The sequence below is a fragment of the Desmodus rotundus genome, chromosome 9, assembly GCF_022682495.2.
Source record: "Desmodus rotundus isolate HL8 chromosome 9, HLdesRot8A.1, whole genome shotgun sequence".
NCBI lineage: Eukaryota > Metazoa > Chordata > Mammalia > Chiroptera > Phyllostomidae > Desmodus > Desmodus rotundus.
In genome coordinates this window covers 106575986-106589874 of record NC_071395.1, presented here as the reverse complement: position 1 = coordinate 106589874, position 13889 = coordinate 106575986, and the positions used below count along the sequence as shown (strand labels likewise).

Below are 13889 nucleotides of genomic sequence, written 5' to 3'. Positions count from 1 at the left end.
CTTGGGCAAGTCACGGCTCCCTCTGGCCCTTAAGGACTTCTTTTCTTCCTCTTTGCGTTTTCTCTTCCTTGAGTAAGTGCAGCATGAGAGGCCTGGAAGGGGCATAGGAAGGGGACCACGGCTATCTTTGCCCTCATGAGAAGGGGTGAGGGAAGGGCAGGGCCCCCAGGGAAAGTGCCCTCCATCTGGATTTTATAGTGCAACTTGTGTGAAGACAGGTGGGGGGAGGGCAGCTCAGAAGAGAGCCCCACCTCTGGGCCCACTGGTTTCCTTCAGCTTCACCTCACAGGCAACCAACCCCTGCCCACCACTCCTGGCCCCCAGAGACCCTCTGCCCTCCGAGAGGCTCTCCCTCAGCATCCATCTCAGGGTCTCAAAGGAAGACTATTTAACAAAAAAACTAGGACAAAGGGACTACAACCCACCCCCAGCGCTGACCCCATCCCCATCCCAAACCATTGGCCCCAAAGCTCAACATGCAGAACGCCTAGGCGGGATGGACCGAGGTAAGATTATTCTGAAGCTCCCCACCTACAGCAGCCAGAATGTAGCTTTCTAATTAGAATTCCCCAGGGCTCCCCACTCCCTACATCCCCTACGAGGCAACTGGCTTCTCCACCGCACTCACGTGCGCCACTCCCCACCCCCACCCGCTGGTTAGGCCAGAGGGATGTGGGGAAGAGTTGGGACACTCACTGGTCTTCTGTGGACCATGGCCCCCAGGCCTGGAGAATGCCCTGAGGGAGCAGAACATGGTCCTAGCCAGATAGGGAGGGTGTTTGGCAGAACCGGAACCAAGAGCTGGCATCTTGGAGGCCCCTCTACTAGAAAAGGGCAAGGACCTATGGATGTATCCTCTCAAACCCAGAGACCTCAGCCCCCTAGAAGACCAGAAATGGAGAACACGTGTGCCAGGTCCTCCCCAGCCTGTTCCCTGGGTTGCAGAAGAGGACTCTGTTGCGAGGACCGGGGCCATGAGTCACAGGCACGTGTAGAGGGGGCCAGGCAGCACCTGTCCCCAGCAGAACCAGCCCAGCAGCTCCATCAAGTAGATCCCTGCACTGATGCACCCCGGGCACCCTTCCGGACCAATGCACACTCACCCCTGTCCCGGCAGCCATGGCGGTGGGGGGTGGGGAGGGCAGGTAGCCAATCTGAACTGGCCGACTCAGCAGCAAAACTTGGCTTCTGCCAGCCTGGCTTGGAAGAAGCAAGTCCCTTGGGAAGGCTCCCCCAGGGTAGGGTTGCCAGCACCTCTCTCCCTCTCCAGGTCCTTTCACCTAATTCTGGAGCGAAGACCTGCTCTGGAGAGAAGACCTGCTCTGGAGACCCCGTATCTGTACCAAGGCTGAGTGTGACTGCGGGGCTGGAGGCTGGGAAGAATTCTGCTGGGTTTTTACTCATTACTCCCACCGGTTAGGAGGAGCTGATTGTCGTTATCTCAGACACAGCTGGCCCTGATGCTGGTGAGGAAGGGGCGTGGGCACTAAGGCCTCATGGTGGTGACGTTAGCATCTTACTACCCCTGCTAAGACTGGCGGCCGGTGCCTTCCCCCTCCTCTCCCAGAGGGCTAAGGGTGGCTGTCCAGCAGTCCTCACTCCCACCAGGCACCAACAGCTGCTACTACTGCCCCTCCCCTGGGAATAGCTACCATTCCCAGAGCTCAGGAGAGTAATGGCTTAGTCACAGGGCCAGGCTGGCTCAATCCAGCCCAAGCTTCCCTGGCACCAGGCTGCTGTGGCTGCCAGTAAGCACAGTCAGCAGGTTGAGCACCTGAGGTGGCTTTAGGCCAGGACAGAATTACTTTCCATCCTCACAGGAACACTCCTCCCACCCCAACAAAGGCTGGAAAAAAAAAATCAGACCAATGCAAGTGAATGGGACAGACCAGCTCTTTGAGGACTTACCTGAGGAGGTATGCCCAAAGGCAAAAACCTAGGAACAGCTCAGACCAGCACATTTTGAAGTTAAATCTGCAAGGACCAGCTTGTATGGTGGCAAGTAAGCCGCGGGATGAGGGGGAGGGAGAAAAGTAGCAGAAAGGAGAAGAACCGCCCCCCCAAATGGCAGTAATTAGGCAATCGCTTGGGAGAGAAGTTCCACTCTAATTTTTAGAAGAGGGCTTGCTTGGAAAATTCAACTTCAAAAGAAGTTATTCTTACCACCCAACCCCAAACCCCACCCCTGCCCAGAGAAATGTTGGACTTCCCCTGGGCCTGGGTAAGGAGGGAGAAAATGCCACACCAGGATTAGAGGCATAATATCATCAGCCTTTAATAACTTACAGATAAATGCTAAAAAATAGTTCATACAGAGGACACACATGGCTTATAAAACGACTGTGGATCTACAAATGTGGGGAGGGGTTCTTGGCACTTTCACACAGACACAAAAATAAAGACTATTATGACCGGCATCCCTAGAAAAGCAGCCTGCGGGGACTCCCAGTTATGGGGGCGGGCGGGGGCAGGGGCAGGTGAGGGGCGGCAGAGACACTCTCATTCATGTCAAATGCATTCTCTAAGCCATTTTCCTTTGACCCAAAACACATCTAATTAAAAAGTCAAAGAAAAACAAGAAACAAGGTGGAGGTAGATTTGCGGTCTGTACTGAAGCCTCAATCTGCAGCCCCCGCATCTGAGGAGGTGAGGATGAGGATGAGGGAGAGGCGGGAGCCCATCTCAAATCCCCCTCCCCAATGCCCCACCAAAGCAGGATGCCCAGTGTGCTCCTCAGTTCTCCACTTAGGTGGACAGGTTCTGCAGCCTGGGGCTGAGCGAGGGGCCACAGCCTCTGCCTGGCTAAGTATGTGGACCCCTACTGGTGAGGAGGGGGCGGCCTGGGGTCACCGTCTCTTCTTGCTTCCCCGCGCCGCTTTCCTCCTCTTGAGAATCATCTCATACAGGCGCTCAAGGCCCGGCTGCAGACCCACCCCGTCCACGGCGCTGCAGCCCTGCACGTGGGTGAGTGTCGCGGCAGCCAGCTCCCGGACTGCCAGCCTCTTCTCCACCTCAGGGGCGCTCAGTGCCCCGGGCTGATCCTGCTTGTTGGCCAGCACCAACACAGGCACGCCCTGGTTGTCCGACGCCCGACTGATTCGGTGCAGCTCCACTTTAGCCTCCTCCAGCCGCTCGGCCTCCGCAGCATCCACCACAAACACCAGCCCATCTGTCCGGCGGGTGTAGGAGCGCCACAGTGGTCGCAGCTTCTCCTGCCCACCCACATCCCACACTTGGAAGGTGATGCCACGGGACCCTCCCAGGGGCACCCGGATCTTCTCCGTGTTGAAGCCTTTGGTGGGGACGCTCTGGACAAACTCCTTGAACTTGAGTCGGTAAAGGAGGGAGGTCTTTCCAGCTGAGTCCAGCCCTATGACCACGACATGCAGGGCCTGGAACTGGGGCAAGAAGGAGGTGGTGGGTGCCATCTCCGTCAAGTGGTTCCCCATGGTGAGCTCCAGCTAAGGTGCGGGTCTTGGGGCTCACGGCAGAGTCGCGAAGGTGGCCTTGAAATTGCAGACTGGGGACCACAGCTCGGCTATCTGAACAGGGAAAGTTCATGAGAGAACAAGGGAGAAGAGGTTTAACAAACATGAAATGTGCAACTTCTTGATCCTTTCTTAAATCAGCCACCCATACTTCCTTGTTAAAATTCCTTTTTTTTTTTTTTTTCTTTAAAGCAGCTGCAGGTGTAACAAAGGCGCTCCCCTCTCCCCCAGGTCCTAACAAGGGCGGTGAGACCTAGAGTAACCCCCAGGTCGGGGACGCTGAGGTGAGGGCGAGGCCTGGATCCCGCAGACCGTCGGCTTCCAGCGCCTCTTCTTCCACTGGCGGTACGGTAGCAGACGCCGCGACCCCTATTCCGCAGGCGATAATCGTCGCGGGAAGGGGCGTGCTGGAGAGCACCCCTAAATTAAGATTTAGGGTGCAGGCGCTGAGACCGGAGATTGACGACTGCTACCACCCACCCTCCGCATCCCCAGGCGGCTGACACGCCCCTCCTTACACCGCGACCCTTTTCCACTGCGCAGCCACCCTCCTCTGCCAGCCTTCCTCTCTGATCGCCGATTCCAACTCCCCAGGCCCCGCACCGGGGCCGCCTCAGCCCTTCTTGAACACCCCCTTTACCTCCGTCAGCGGCGCTCTCCTGCGCCCCTCCGGGACAGCCACCCGAAACGCCACGCCAGACTCCACGGCTGCTCCGCGCGCGCACTCACTGCGGAGCGGTCCCGGGACTCGGGCTTAAAACCCTTCTCGTGACGTCACGCCACACAGGCCAATCAGCAGCCCCGCAGCGGTGGAGTGGGCGTGGAGATGGGCGCGCTGCAACCCGGACCTCGCAGCGGTGGGCGTCTGCTCAATCTGTGACCGTTTTAATTGATTTTTTCTACCATATTCTAATATTTGGTATTAAACTCGAGAGTAAGCAGGGATAGATAGTGGAAGGGGCAAAAGGAATACGCGTGTGGCAGCGTTGAATGCGGAAGAAGTAAAGCGCTTAATAATACCGCGTCTTCCTCCCTCAGGCAGAGTTTCCCACCCACGTGTAAAATTCCTGCGCCAGGTTCTCCCCAGGGCTGCTGACAAGTCTCCCCCCTTTATTTTTCGTAATTCAATCTTCAAACCTGTGTGAACCTGGAACCTCATGCAACAGTCTAAACCCGTTATCCTTATTGATTCTCACAACACGCCTGGAGGTAGGGATTGGTGTTGCTGCGGTTTATAGGTGAGGAAAGCTCAAAAGGGTTCAATGATTGGTCCAAGGTCACACCGAGGTAGTAAGAGGCTTAACAAGCTCCTGTCTCAATACAGAGCCTGGGCCTCTGACCAAGGAACGATCTATCTATCTCTCATGATGAGGCTGTAGGGCCAAGCATCCCTTAGCACCGACCCCCCCCCCCCCCAAAAAAAATACCCAAACCCTTCAGTCGCTGGTCAGGTGTTGGCCCGCAAATCCCCTAAGGGCCTCCTTCCTTGTTGAAACAGATAAAGGGAGGATTCTTCTTTACTCCTCAGGGAGGGCTTGTATTGGCCTTATCACAGGGTGTGTTCTGCAGGAGCTGGAGAGGGACGGGGATACAGAGGGTGTGTAGGCCACAGGGCCCGCCTCTGAGGGCGTATACTCTCGTGAGGAAAACAAGGCTGGCCCCTGGCAGGTGTGGACGAAAGGGGTTCTACCAAAAGTAACCTCACAGGGTGGTCTGACCATAAATTCCAGTTCCTGACTGCAGCTCATGGTGAGTACCCACGCCCCACGAATGTAACTTTTCAGTGACACGTTTATCTTTCCCTTACGCAAGCCCTGTCCAATGTTTTCATGGCCCTTGGTTAATATACCTTTGAAATAACCCTAACAGAACCTGTTAACTATACTGTAGTCCAGCAATTTTCAACCTTTTTCACCACAGGGCACACATAAACTAATTACTAAAATTCTGCAGCACACCAAAAAATAAATTTTGTCCCGATCTGACAAAAGAAGTAGGTATAATTTTGATTCATTCACCCCTAACAGCTATTGTTGTGTTGGCTTTTGTCTTTTTTTATTATTATTATTTGACAATCTAAGGCAAAAGAGGGCAGTGCCTGACTAAATAGTCAGGTATTGCATGTTTTAACAATTCTTGTGGGGCACTGGTTGTAATCCAATCCCTACCTTGCTTTCTCCTACCTCATGAAATCAGTCCTTCTTATTTCCCTGTTTAATTTTAAATGCATAAAAGAAACTGCTAAGTCGTCATCATCTCGAGCGTTTGAGATCCCGCATCCCAGCAACTGTCATCCTTTTTTGGCTCACATAAACTCATAAAAATTCTCCACAGCTGTGGGTGTTCCTGTCGGCAACACAGAGGATGCAGTGACAGTACAGGACGGTGCGTGTATTGGGCCTTTGTAAATCGGGACTCGGAGGACTTCAGAGAAGGGAGAGAAAGTGTCCAATGAAAGCTTCTGGAAAGCTTTCTACGAGTGAATTAGTCCTGTGTAGGATTGATTAGGAGGGACTCAGGACTGGGAGGCACCTCCCCAGCCATTGCAGGCTGGTCCAGTCTGGGCATCCCCAAAGAGATGTCACAAAGGGGCAGTGCGACCCAAAGGGTGACTGTGAAAACAAGGTAAAGTTGAAGGAGGAGAGGAAAACAAAAGCATAACTCTGATATCTTCATTTGTGCGAGGAGCCCGGGTTGTTGCATTTATTATGTAACTCCATGTTAACTTTCTAAAGGCTGTATTTGAGAGAGACTGGAAAAAGGGGAGGGGCAGTCATCGCCAGTGAAGACGGTCTAGCCCTTCCTGCCCACTGGCTCCCCATCTGTCTGGCACCAGCCTGCCGAGCCACCTCCTTCTTCCCCTCCCTGCTATAAAACCAGCCACTTGGTTACCTCCAAGATGCTGGAAGCCTCCTTGAGTCCCCGAAGAGATTCAGACCTTAGAAAATGAGCTGGCTACAACCCCACTCGGGGTAGCTGATGGCTGCAGAGGCTAAGGCACAGATGGAGGCGGAGCTGAGCACGCTGAGTTAGGAGAGGGGAAGACAGAGCAGGCCAAGAGGTAGTGAGCCAGTCCCCTAGCGAGTGGGCACTGCCTGGCAGGTTCTGGTCTTAGAACCTTGCCTACGTTTCCTTTTTCAATACACAACTCAACCCAAGAAATAAGTATGGTTATTCCAAAAGGAAGAAACCAACACACAGAAAGGTTAGGTAATTTACTCAGGGTTATTCAGCTAAAAACTGGCCAAACTTGGCTTTGAGCAAATGTTACAATGGCTTTGAAACCAAAACCACACAGGAACAGAGAACTGAAAACACACCAATTGTCCGGGGGTTTCTTCAACAGTCTGTGAGATTTCTTTCACATTTCTCCTGTATCTCCCTGGTCTCACACCCAAGAAAGAAATTTGTCACTGGATTATCTGATAAAGGATATGGAACTGGCAACCCCACCCCATCCTGCACCTTTTGTGTTTGCTGGGGAAGGTGTCTGATGAACAAATGGGAAGCAGGAGGTGGGGCAGGCGAGGGGTGAAGTAAGGGGCCCAGCCCGGCTGGGCAGCACCGGACTGTGGACCTACCCCAATCACATCTCCCTTAAATGGGAACTGCGGTGCCCACCCCCAGCCCTGGCCCCAGGAAGCCTTCCTCCATTAGTGACCATTTGCTGGTCTGGCATCCTGCTCTGCAGCCCTTTCTCACCACAAGATCACAGCCCCAGACCTAGTGCGCTGGGGGAGTCGCCGTGAAAACTTTCAAGCAGTTCTTTCTTCCCCTTAGTCAGGGGCTTCTCTGTGTCAGACATTCAAACATGTGTACACTGAACATTCACGTGTGGAGTGCCTGCTGCAGGCAAGGCGCCGCTCTGGGCTCTGAGCGTGCAGCCCTATAGGAGACAGATAAGGACCTACCTTCATAAAGGGTACCTTGCAGTGGGGAGCGGGCAAAGACAGCCAATGAACAAAGAAATTAATTTCAGGTGGTGATACCTGAAGCCATCAAGGAAAATAGAGCAGACACGTGTGCTGAAGAGTGACTGGCGGAAGGGGACTGCTTTAGATTTAGGGGGGACTCAGGCAGGCCTCTCCAATCAGTACCATTAGGACCCAGGTTTAAGTGACAAGGCTTCAGGTAAGCATTCTAGACGGGACAGACTACCTGGGACCTACCTGCTCCCCGCTGTGGGCTCCCCTACCTGGATCAGATTCCAGCTGCTGCGTTGCTGCTCTTCCTCAGAGCTGTCTCCCTCGAGCCCAGCAGCTAGTTTTTCTCATCACAGTGCCCAACGCCGGCCGGCGCACTGGGCGGTCAGGAGATCCTGCAGGAACGCATGGGTGCAGGAGGGAAGGAGCAAATGTACTAGGGGGTTCCCCATACTAGGGGACTATGGGACCCAAACACTCACCCCTGGTTCCTTGGTCTGGGGTCCTTGAGCCCTTGGGGGTTCTGTTGATACAGGATTGAGCATTCTTGGCAAAGCCTAAGAATTATGGAACTCGCAAGCCTTTACTGGGGAGGAGGGAATCCCTGGAGGAGAAAAACAGAGGCTAGGGGTGGGGATGACTCTGGAGAGAGAAGCCTCCCTCACAGCCTGGCAGGCTGAAGCCCTGGGCTGAGCGGCATCACGAGTTCTATCCCTCACTGGTAGACAGCCTGGGAAAAGCCACTTTCCCCCTGGGGTCCCCAGGTTCCTCAGCACGTGATGAGGGGCTTAGAGGATCCAGATCCTTCCCCATGATAGTCCGCGCCCCCAAGTAGGGGCGGGAGAGGAGGGGATGGATGGAGCTCCCCTGGGAAGTGCGGAGGACATCCTTGCCTCCGCGGCACGGAACGCTGACCAAGTACTTGTCTGAGTGCACGAAGGGAAGGAGAGAGGTGGGCTGGGGGAGTGGATTCCACGGAGCAGCTGTCAGCTTGGGAACCAAAAGACCCATTTTTCAAACCCCAGCTTAGTGTCCTCCAGAATAACATGGAGAAAACATACTCTACCTCTTAGAATGAGTGTGTGTGTGTTGGGGGGGATGTGTAAAAGGGCCCCCTAGGTACCCTCTTTCTCCCCTACAAAGGGTCCTTTCAGAGGCAGCCCTTCCAAAACCAAGGCCCAGCGCCCAGCCAAGGGCTGGAAAGCAGCAGACGCTGCCCCCTGGTGGACATGCTTGTCACACGCCTGATTCCCGAAGAAAAGTGGAGCAGTAGGAGGTTAAGCTGTAGGGGTTCCTCTGCCTCCTGGAGTCGTCCTTTCAGACAGAGCCGTTCATACATACACTCTGGGGTTCGGAATGGCAACTCCACTCTCTCCAAGTTTTTTTGTGGAGCTGAAATCAGATTTGAATGAACACTATTTGAGCCGAAAGTCTAATTTCAATTACATTTCTCACACTTTTACTGAGGGCCTAATAACAGGCACAGGAAAGGCCGAGGCAGGAGGAGGCTGCAAGACAGGGAGGTGAGGAAGAGCTCAGTTGCAGCCACGTTGCAGTCTCTGTGCGGAAGGATCCCCATGGAGACAGATGTCCAGCATCCATTTGCTCAGGAGCCTGGTCCTCAAGGGTGGCCTTGGCTGGAGGAGGGGACTTGGGTGGTCAGCAAGAAACAGCAACAAGGAGCCCCGAGAGGGTGATAATGCCTGGGGAGCAATGACGAGGGAGGAGGAACAACCAGATCAGAGAGGGGCAGAGGCAGGAGGCAGGGGGAGAGCCTGGCCAGTTATCCCAGCTGATGGGCAGCTCCCGGTAATCACAACAGGGGCCAGTTCCCAGTGACCTTCGCAGTTTAATTCAGTCTTTATTATTTGAGAGATTTCTCTGCCAAGTCACCAATGTTGTCTGCCTAGAGTGAACGTGAGTATAGCTTCAAACAGTGGTCCCCAAACTTGTGAGTACATCAGAATCATCTGGAAGACTTCATAAAACACAGGTTGCTGGGCTCCACTTCCGGAATTTCTCTGTCACAGGTGGAAACTGTGCGTTTCTAATAAGTTCCCAGGTGATACTGATGCTGCTGGCCCTGGGGCTACACTATGACGACCACCGACGGGGAAGATGTGTTCCAACCCCGACTTTAACATTTCCCGGCAAACACTTGGGCAAATGACTTTTATGTATCCCAGCCTCAATCTTTCCCTCTGTAAAGTCTGATGATAATACATATTTCATAGGACTATTAGGAGAATGAAATAAGGTAAAATAAGTGAAGTACTCAGCAAAGGGCTTGGCGTACACAAGTCTTCTATACCTGGTAGCTATTAGGATGATAGTAAGTGAGCTAATCTCAATCAATAACAAAAAAACATTGGCCCAGGAAGCCAGTTGTGGATATCTGCCTCAGATCACATACAAAGTGACAGGTACAAGCTGACTACCCACTGCCATTTCTTTTCCAATGTACGTGATGTAAAGCATCGCTGCTCAATCTTTCCTACGCACACGAACCCCCTGTGGACCTTATAAATGCAGATTCTGGTTCAGTAGGGGTTATGGACTGAACTGGGTCCCACTGAAGTTCTGCAGCTCGCCCACCTGGGATATATGAAGGGGTGGGGGGGATGGGGGAGAGAAGGGATAGGAAACATTATATCTCAGTGTAGTTATAACTTAATTTTATATGTTAGCTTAAGATGGATTTGGGCTCCATTAGGTCTCCCATCTTCTCAGGTGGAGGCTTCTGGATCAATAACCTTTTCCTTACTTCAACCCTCTGACGTTTTGAGTTTTGGCCTCTGGAAGTATTGGTCCTTGGTTGGGTAACAACCTCTCCTCTCTGGTGCTCTGCCAAGCTGGCCAGATCAGCCCCCTCCCCGTTACCCTGCCTGGTTCCGTCCAGTAGCCTCCTAACTGCTGCTTCTCTGAGTCAGTCTGACCTGGCATCTCTTATTCACACAAACGTTTACTGAGCACCTACTATATGCCAGACACTGGGCTAGCACTAATGAGGTCACTGCCCTGAATGACCTCTGATTTCAGTGGGGGAAATAAAGAATTGCTCCCCCGACTAAGAACAAGCCCCTCACCAATCAGATGTGAAGCTCCTCTCCAGTGGAGGGCCAAGTTGCACACAACACAGTCTAGGCATTTCTAGGTACTGCCCTGACAGTTGCCTAGCAACTTGCCTTTCTTCAGGGAAACTCTCTGCCAAGAGCTCCTTTCTGCAGGCCTGCCCTTGCCGCCCCTCCCAGCTCAGGTTCAATTGGTCCCACACAGAGGTGACCTTCAGGGATGCTGCGCCCCCACCACTATACCTCCTGAGGCAGGAAAGGACAGGCATGGGGAGACAGACATTGTCCGGCTGGGCAGAGGCTTCCCCAGCAGCCTTGGGAGCAGGGGATGCGGTGGAGTGGCAGCCAGAAGAGGAGCGGAGGGGCACGGCAGAGGCCCCCGGGGGGACCAGAGAGACAAGGTCACCTTCAGCTGTGTGGTCCCAGGTTGCACCCAGGGGCAGGCACCGAGTAGGTGCGAACGGAAGAATGGGTCGAAATCCAAACGTTTTTTCAAAGCCAGGATATCAGGAGATTTCTTTGAAAGAAAAGCTCAGAAATAGGTCTAAAGATACACCTATCCGTACATGCACCTTGAGGCATGGCATCCTTCTGTGACAGAGGTGGCCTCTGAAACGGGGGAGGGGATGAGCTATCCCCTCTAGACGCTGGGACAACTGGGTAGCCGTCCAGGAGAAAAGGGAAGTCAGACCGGCGCCCGAACTCATATCCCGGGACACCTACCCAAGCCCGTGGGACAGAGATGGGATGCAAAACAGATCGAGGAATCAAAGGGCAGCGGGCAGCGGGTAGGGACATCCAGTTCCCGTGAAGGAAAGAGCAGGCGATCGTCAGCCCCCCGAGAAGACGCCCGAGTTCGCCCACAGTACGGGGTATGGGGGGGGGGGTAGTTCGGTAAGCTGCTGGTTGGGCCTCCTCGTTGCCACGAGCCCCGAGGTCTGTTACCTCACTTTCCACACGTGCAAATCGCATTACTTAATATTTATCCATTTAGTCATTCATCCCAAAAGACCCCAAGTATCGAGTACACGCCAGGCACTGTCCTCAGCACTGGGGATATACCCGTGGGCAAGAGAGACGAGGATCCCCTCTCCGGAGCCCACACTATTGGCTATTAGGCCAGAAGGCGATGAACCGGTAAACGTATAAAAACGTCAGGCGCTACGAGCCCTGGAGCAACACACACCGCGTGGCGGAGAAGGGGGGCCCCGGGTGGCGAGGGAAGACTGACTGAGCGGGGCCTGCGCGCCGGCCGTCCACATTCTCATCTTCTAGATGCGGAGGCTGAGCTCCGCAGAGGTGCCCGGCCCGCGGGATTTCCCTCTGGGTTCGGTTCTCACAGGTACACGCTGTGTGCCGGCCGCGTCTCGCTTTTCCTGGTGAAGACGCCTACTAACCGCCACCCCCCCCCCCCCCAGGATGTACGGGAGGCGGAGGGTTCAGCGAGCAGGCCGAGGCGAGCACTGGGTCACAGGCCTATTGAGGTTCACAGGGGTGAGGGCCCAGGTCTTCGAAGCCTGTGCTCTTAGCCGCCACACCCGACGGGGGCGGCAGACTCAGCGACACTCGTCTCTCCTAGGGAGCGGGACACACATCCCCTCTCCCCTCTCCCTCTCTCGGTGCCTCGTCTCCAGGCCCCACGCTGTGGGCGTCGTGGGCGGATTCCGCCTCTCCCACTAAACCAGCCGTGTGGTTTTGGGCAAGCCGCTTGACCTCTGGGTCTCAACTACTCCACCCGTAGGTCCACTTTGCGAGTTTGACACTCGAGCGAAGCACTCAGCACAAAGCCTGGCCCAGACAGGACGAGTGTTTCCTATTGTATTGTCTACGGGCAACGCGACACAATACAGGCTCAGCAGCTGTTTCAGGGTCACGGCTGTGACCCTGAAACTTCCCTGGAACCTCGTCGGACACGAGGACCCACATTCCGGAGGACTAAACCAAGGTGGCCTCGTGAACTGCATTTACGTTCTCCCCCGCACAAGGTAGGCGTTAAGGTTCCCACTTCTCAGCTGGGGACACCGAGGCTCGGGAGGTGAAGGAGTTTTGCCCAAGTGCCCAGCCGACAGAGCAGGGCGTCCTGACGACCAGGGAGGGAGTCAGTCAGCCCTTGCAGGGCCGGATCGAGTCTCAGCCGAGTCGTGGGCCTGGAGCGAGCCAGCCCCAGGGAACCCTCTGGTCTTCAGAGCGATGACCTGCCGGCTTCCGTCGGAACTAGGACCTCTCGGCTCCACCTCCCGTCCACCGACCGCTCGGATCGCAGGCGCGGAAATCGCCTCGGTCCAGTCATTTGGCGCGAGCTGGTACCAAGGAAGCGCTCGGCCACAGCTCAGTTTCCGCTCATGCGCACAGTGGTCGTCCGGAGGCGGGGGGAGGGGTGAGGGGAGGAGATCCGCACGGAAAAGGCGGGGCATGCAAATTAGGACGCGTTGTCAGCTTCGCGGCCGTGCCAAGCGGGTATAAAAATTCAGTTAAAAACGTAGAAAATCGAAAGGAAAAGCCCTCCCAGGGTCTAATGTATTCTATGTAGCTGTCAAGATACTAGGGAGATGAGACCTCGCTTGAAGGTGACGTGGCCTCACCGTGAGTTAAATAGGGGTGTCAGGAGGGGGATGCCGGCGGGGCCGGGCCAACTGGTATCGCTTCTCGGCCTTTTGGCTAAGATCAAGTGTAGTATCTGTTCTTATCAGTTTAATATCTGATACGTCCTCTATCCGAGGACATTATATTAAATGGATTTTTGGAGCTGGGAGATGGAATAGGAGCTTGCTCCGTCCACTCCACGCATCGACCCGGTATTGCAGTACTTCCGGGAACGGTGCACCCCCTTCGGGGGACAAAATTTGAGGTACGAATGATAGACTGGGCAAGAGCTATCTTTACTGGGGCTTTCCTTGGCCTACTCTGTCTCTGTAGGCTAGCTTCTCCGCAGTGTAACACTGCCCCGCGTGGCGTGCTGGGGTTTTTTTGTTGCTTATCTCTTGCTACCCCAGCCCTCCGCTGCACGTCACACGCTTGGGCAGGGATTGGACAATGGACACAGGTAGACGTTGCTTTTTCGGGGGTGGTTGGGGGGGCAACTGAGTTAGTGAGCAACCACCGTTTGGTACACACGGCTCTGGCTAGGGGCCGTGGGAGAGGGAGCCGGGGGCGTGACATGAGTGTCAAGTGCGGGTTTAAGCCCATTTCTCTATGCTGTCTCTCATGCGTGCCTTCAACCAGTATCTATCAAGTGCCACGTAGGTGCGGAGCACTGTCCTAGGTGCTGCGGGATAGAGCAGCAAAATGCCTACCATCAGGGTGAGGACCAAATACGTGTGAATATGCCTCCATATCTGTGTGTCCATGTATGTGTCTATACCTCTATATCTCTCTATGCCATGTGATGACTATGGGTGTCTACAATT

At 54.5% G+C, this 13889-nt stretch overlaps 1 protein-coding gene and 1 non-coding gene across 2 annotated transcripts; one reads left to right on the top strand and one right to left on the bottom strand.

Annotated features, from left to right (window-relative positions):
• Positions 1–2262: 2262 nt before the first annotated feature.
• Positions 2263–4223, bottom strand: ARL4D (ARF like GTPase 4D). The gene is made up of 2 exons (XM_024553946.4): positions 4129–4223; positions 2263–3542 (listed from the first exon to the last, which is right to left on the bottom strand). Exon 2 carries the CDS (start codon positions 3447–3449, stop codon positions 2847–2849), a length of 603 nt encoding a protein of 200 aa, XP_024409714.2. The 5' UTR covers positions 3450–3542; positions 4129–4223; the 3' UTR covers positions 2263–2846.
• An 8897-nt stretch (positions 4224–13120) lies between these two features.
• LOC128779337 (U2 spliceosomal RNA) lies at positions 13121–13311 on the top strand. The gene has a single exon (XR_008425243.1). It is a non-coding gene; the product is annotated as a U2 spliceosomal RNA (small nuclear RNA).
• Positions 13312–13889: the final 578 nt, after the last annotated feature.

What these genes read in the sequence shown, in the direction of transcription:
- ARL4D (XM_024553946.4), bottom strand. Translation starts at nt 3,449, where the DNA reads ATGGGGAACCACTTGACGGAGATGGCACCCACCACCTCCTTCTTGCCC.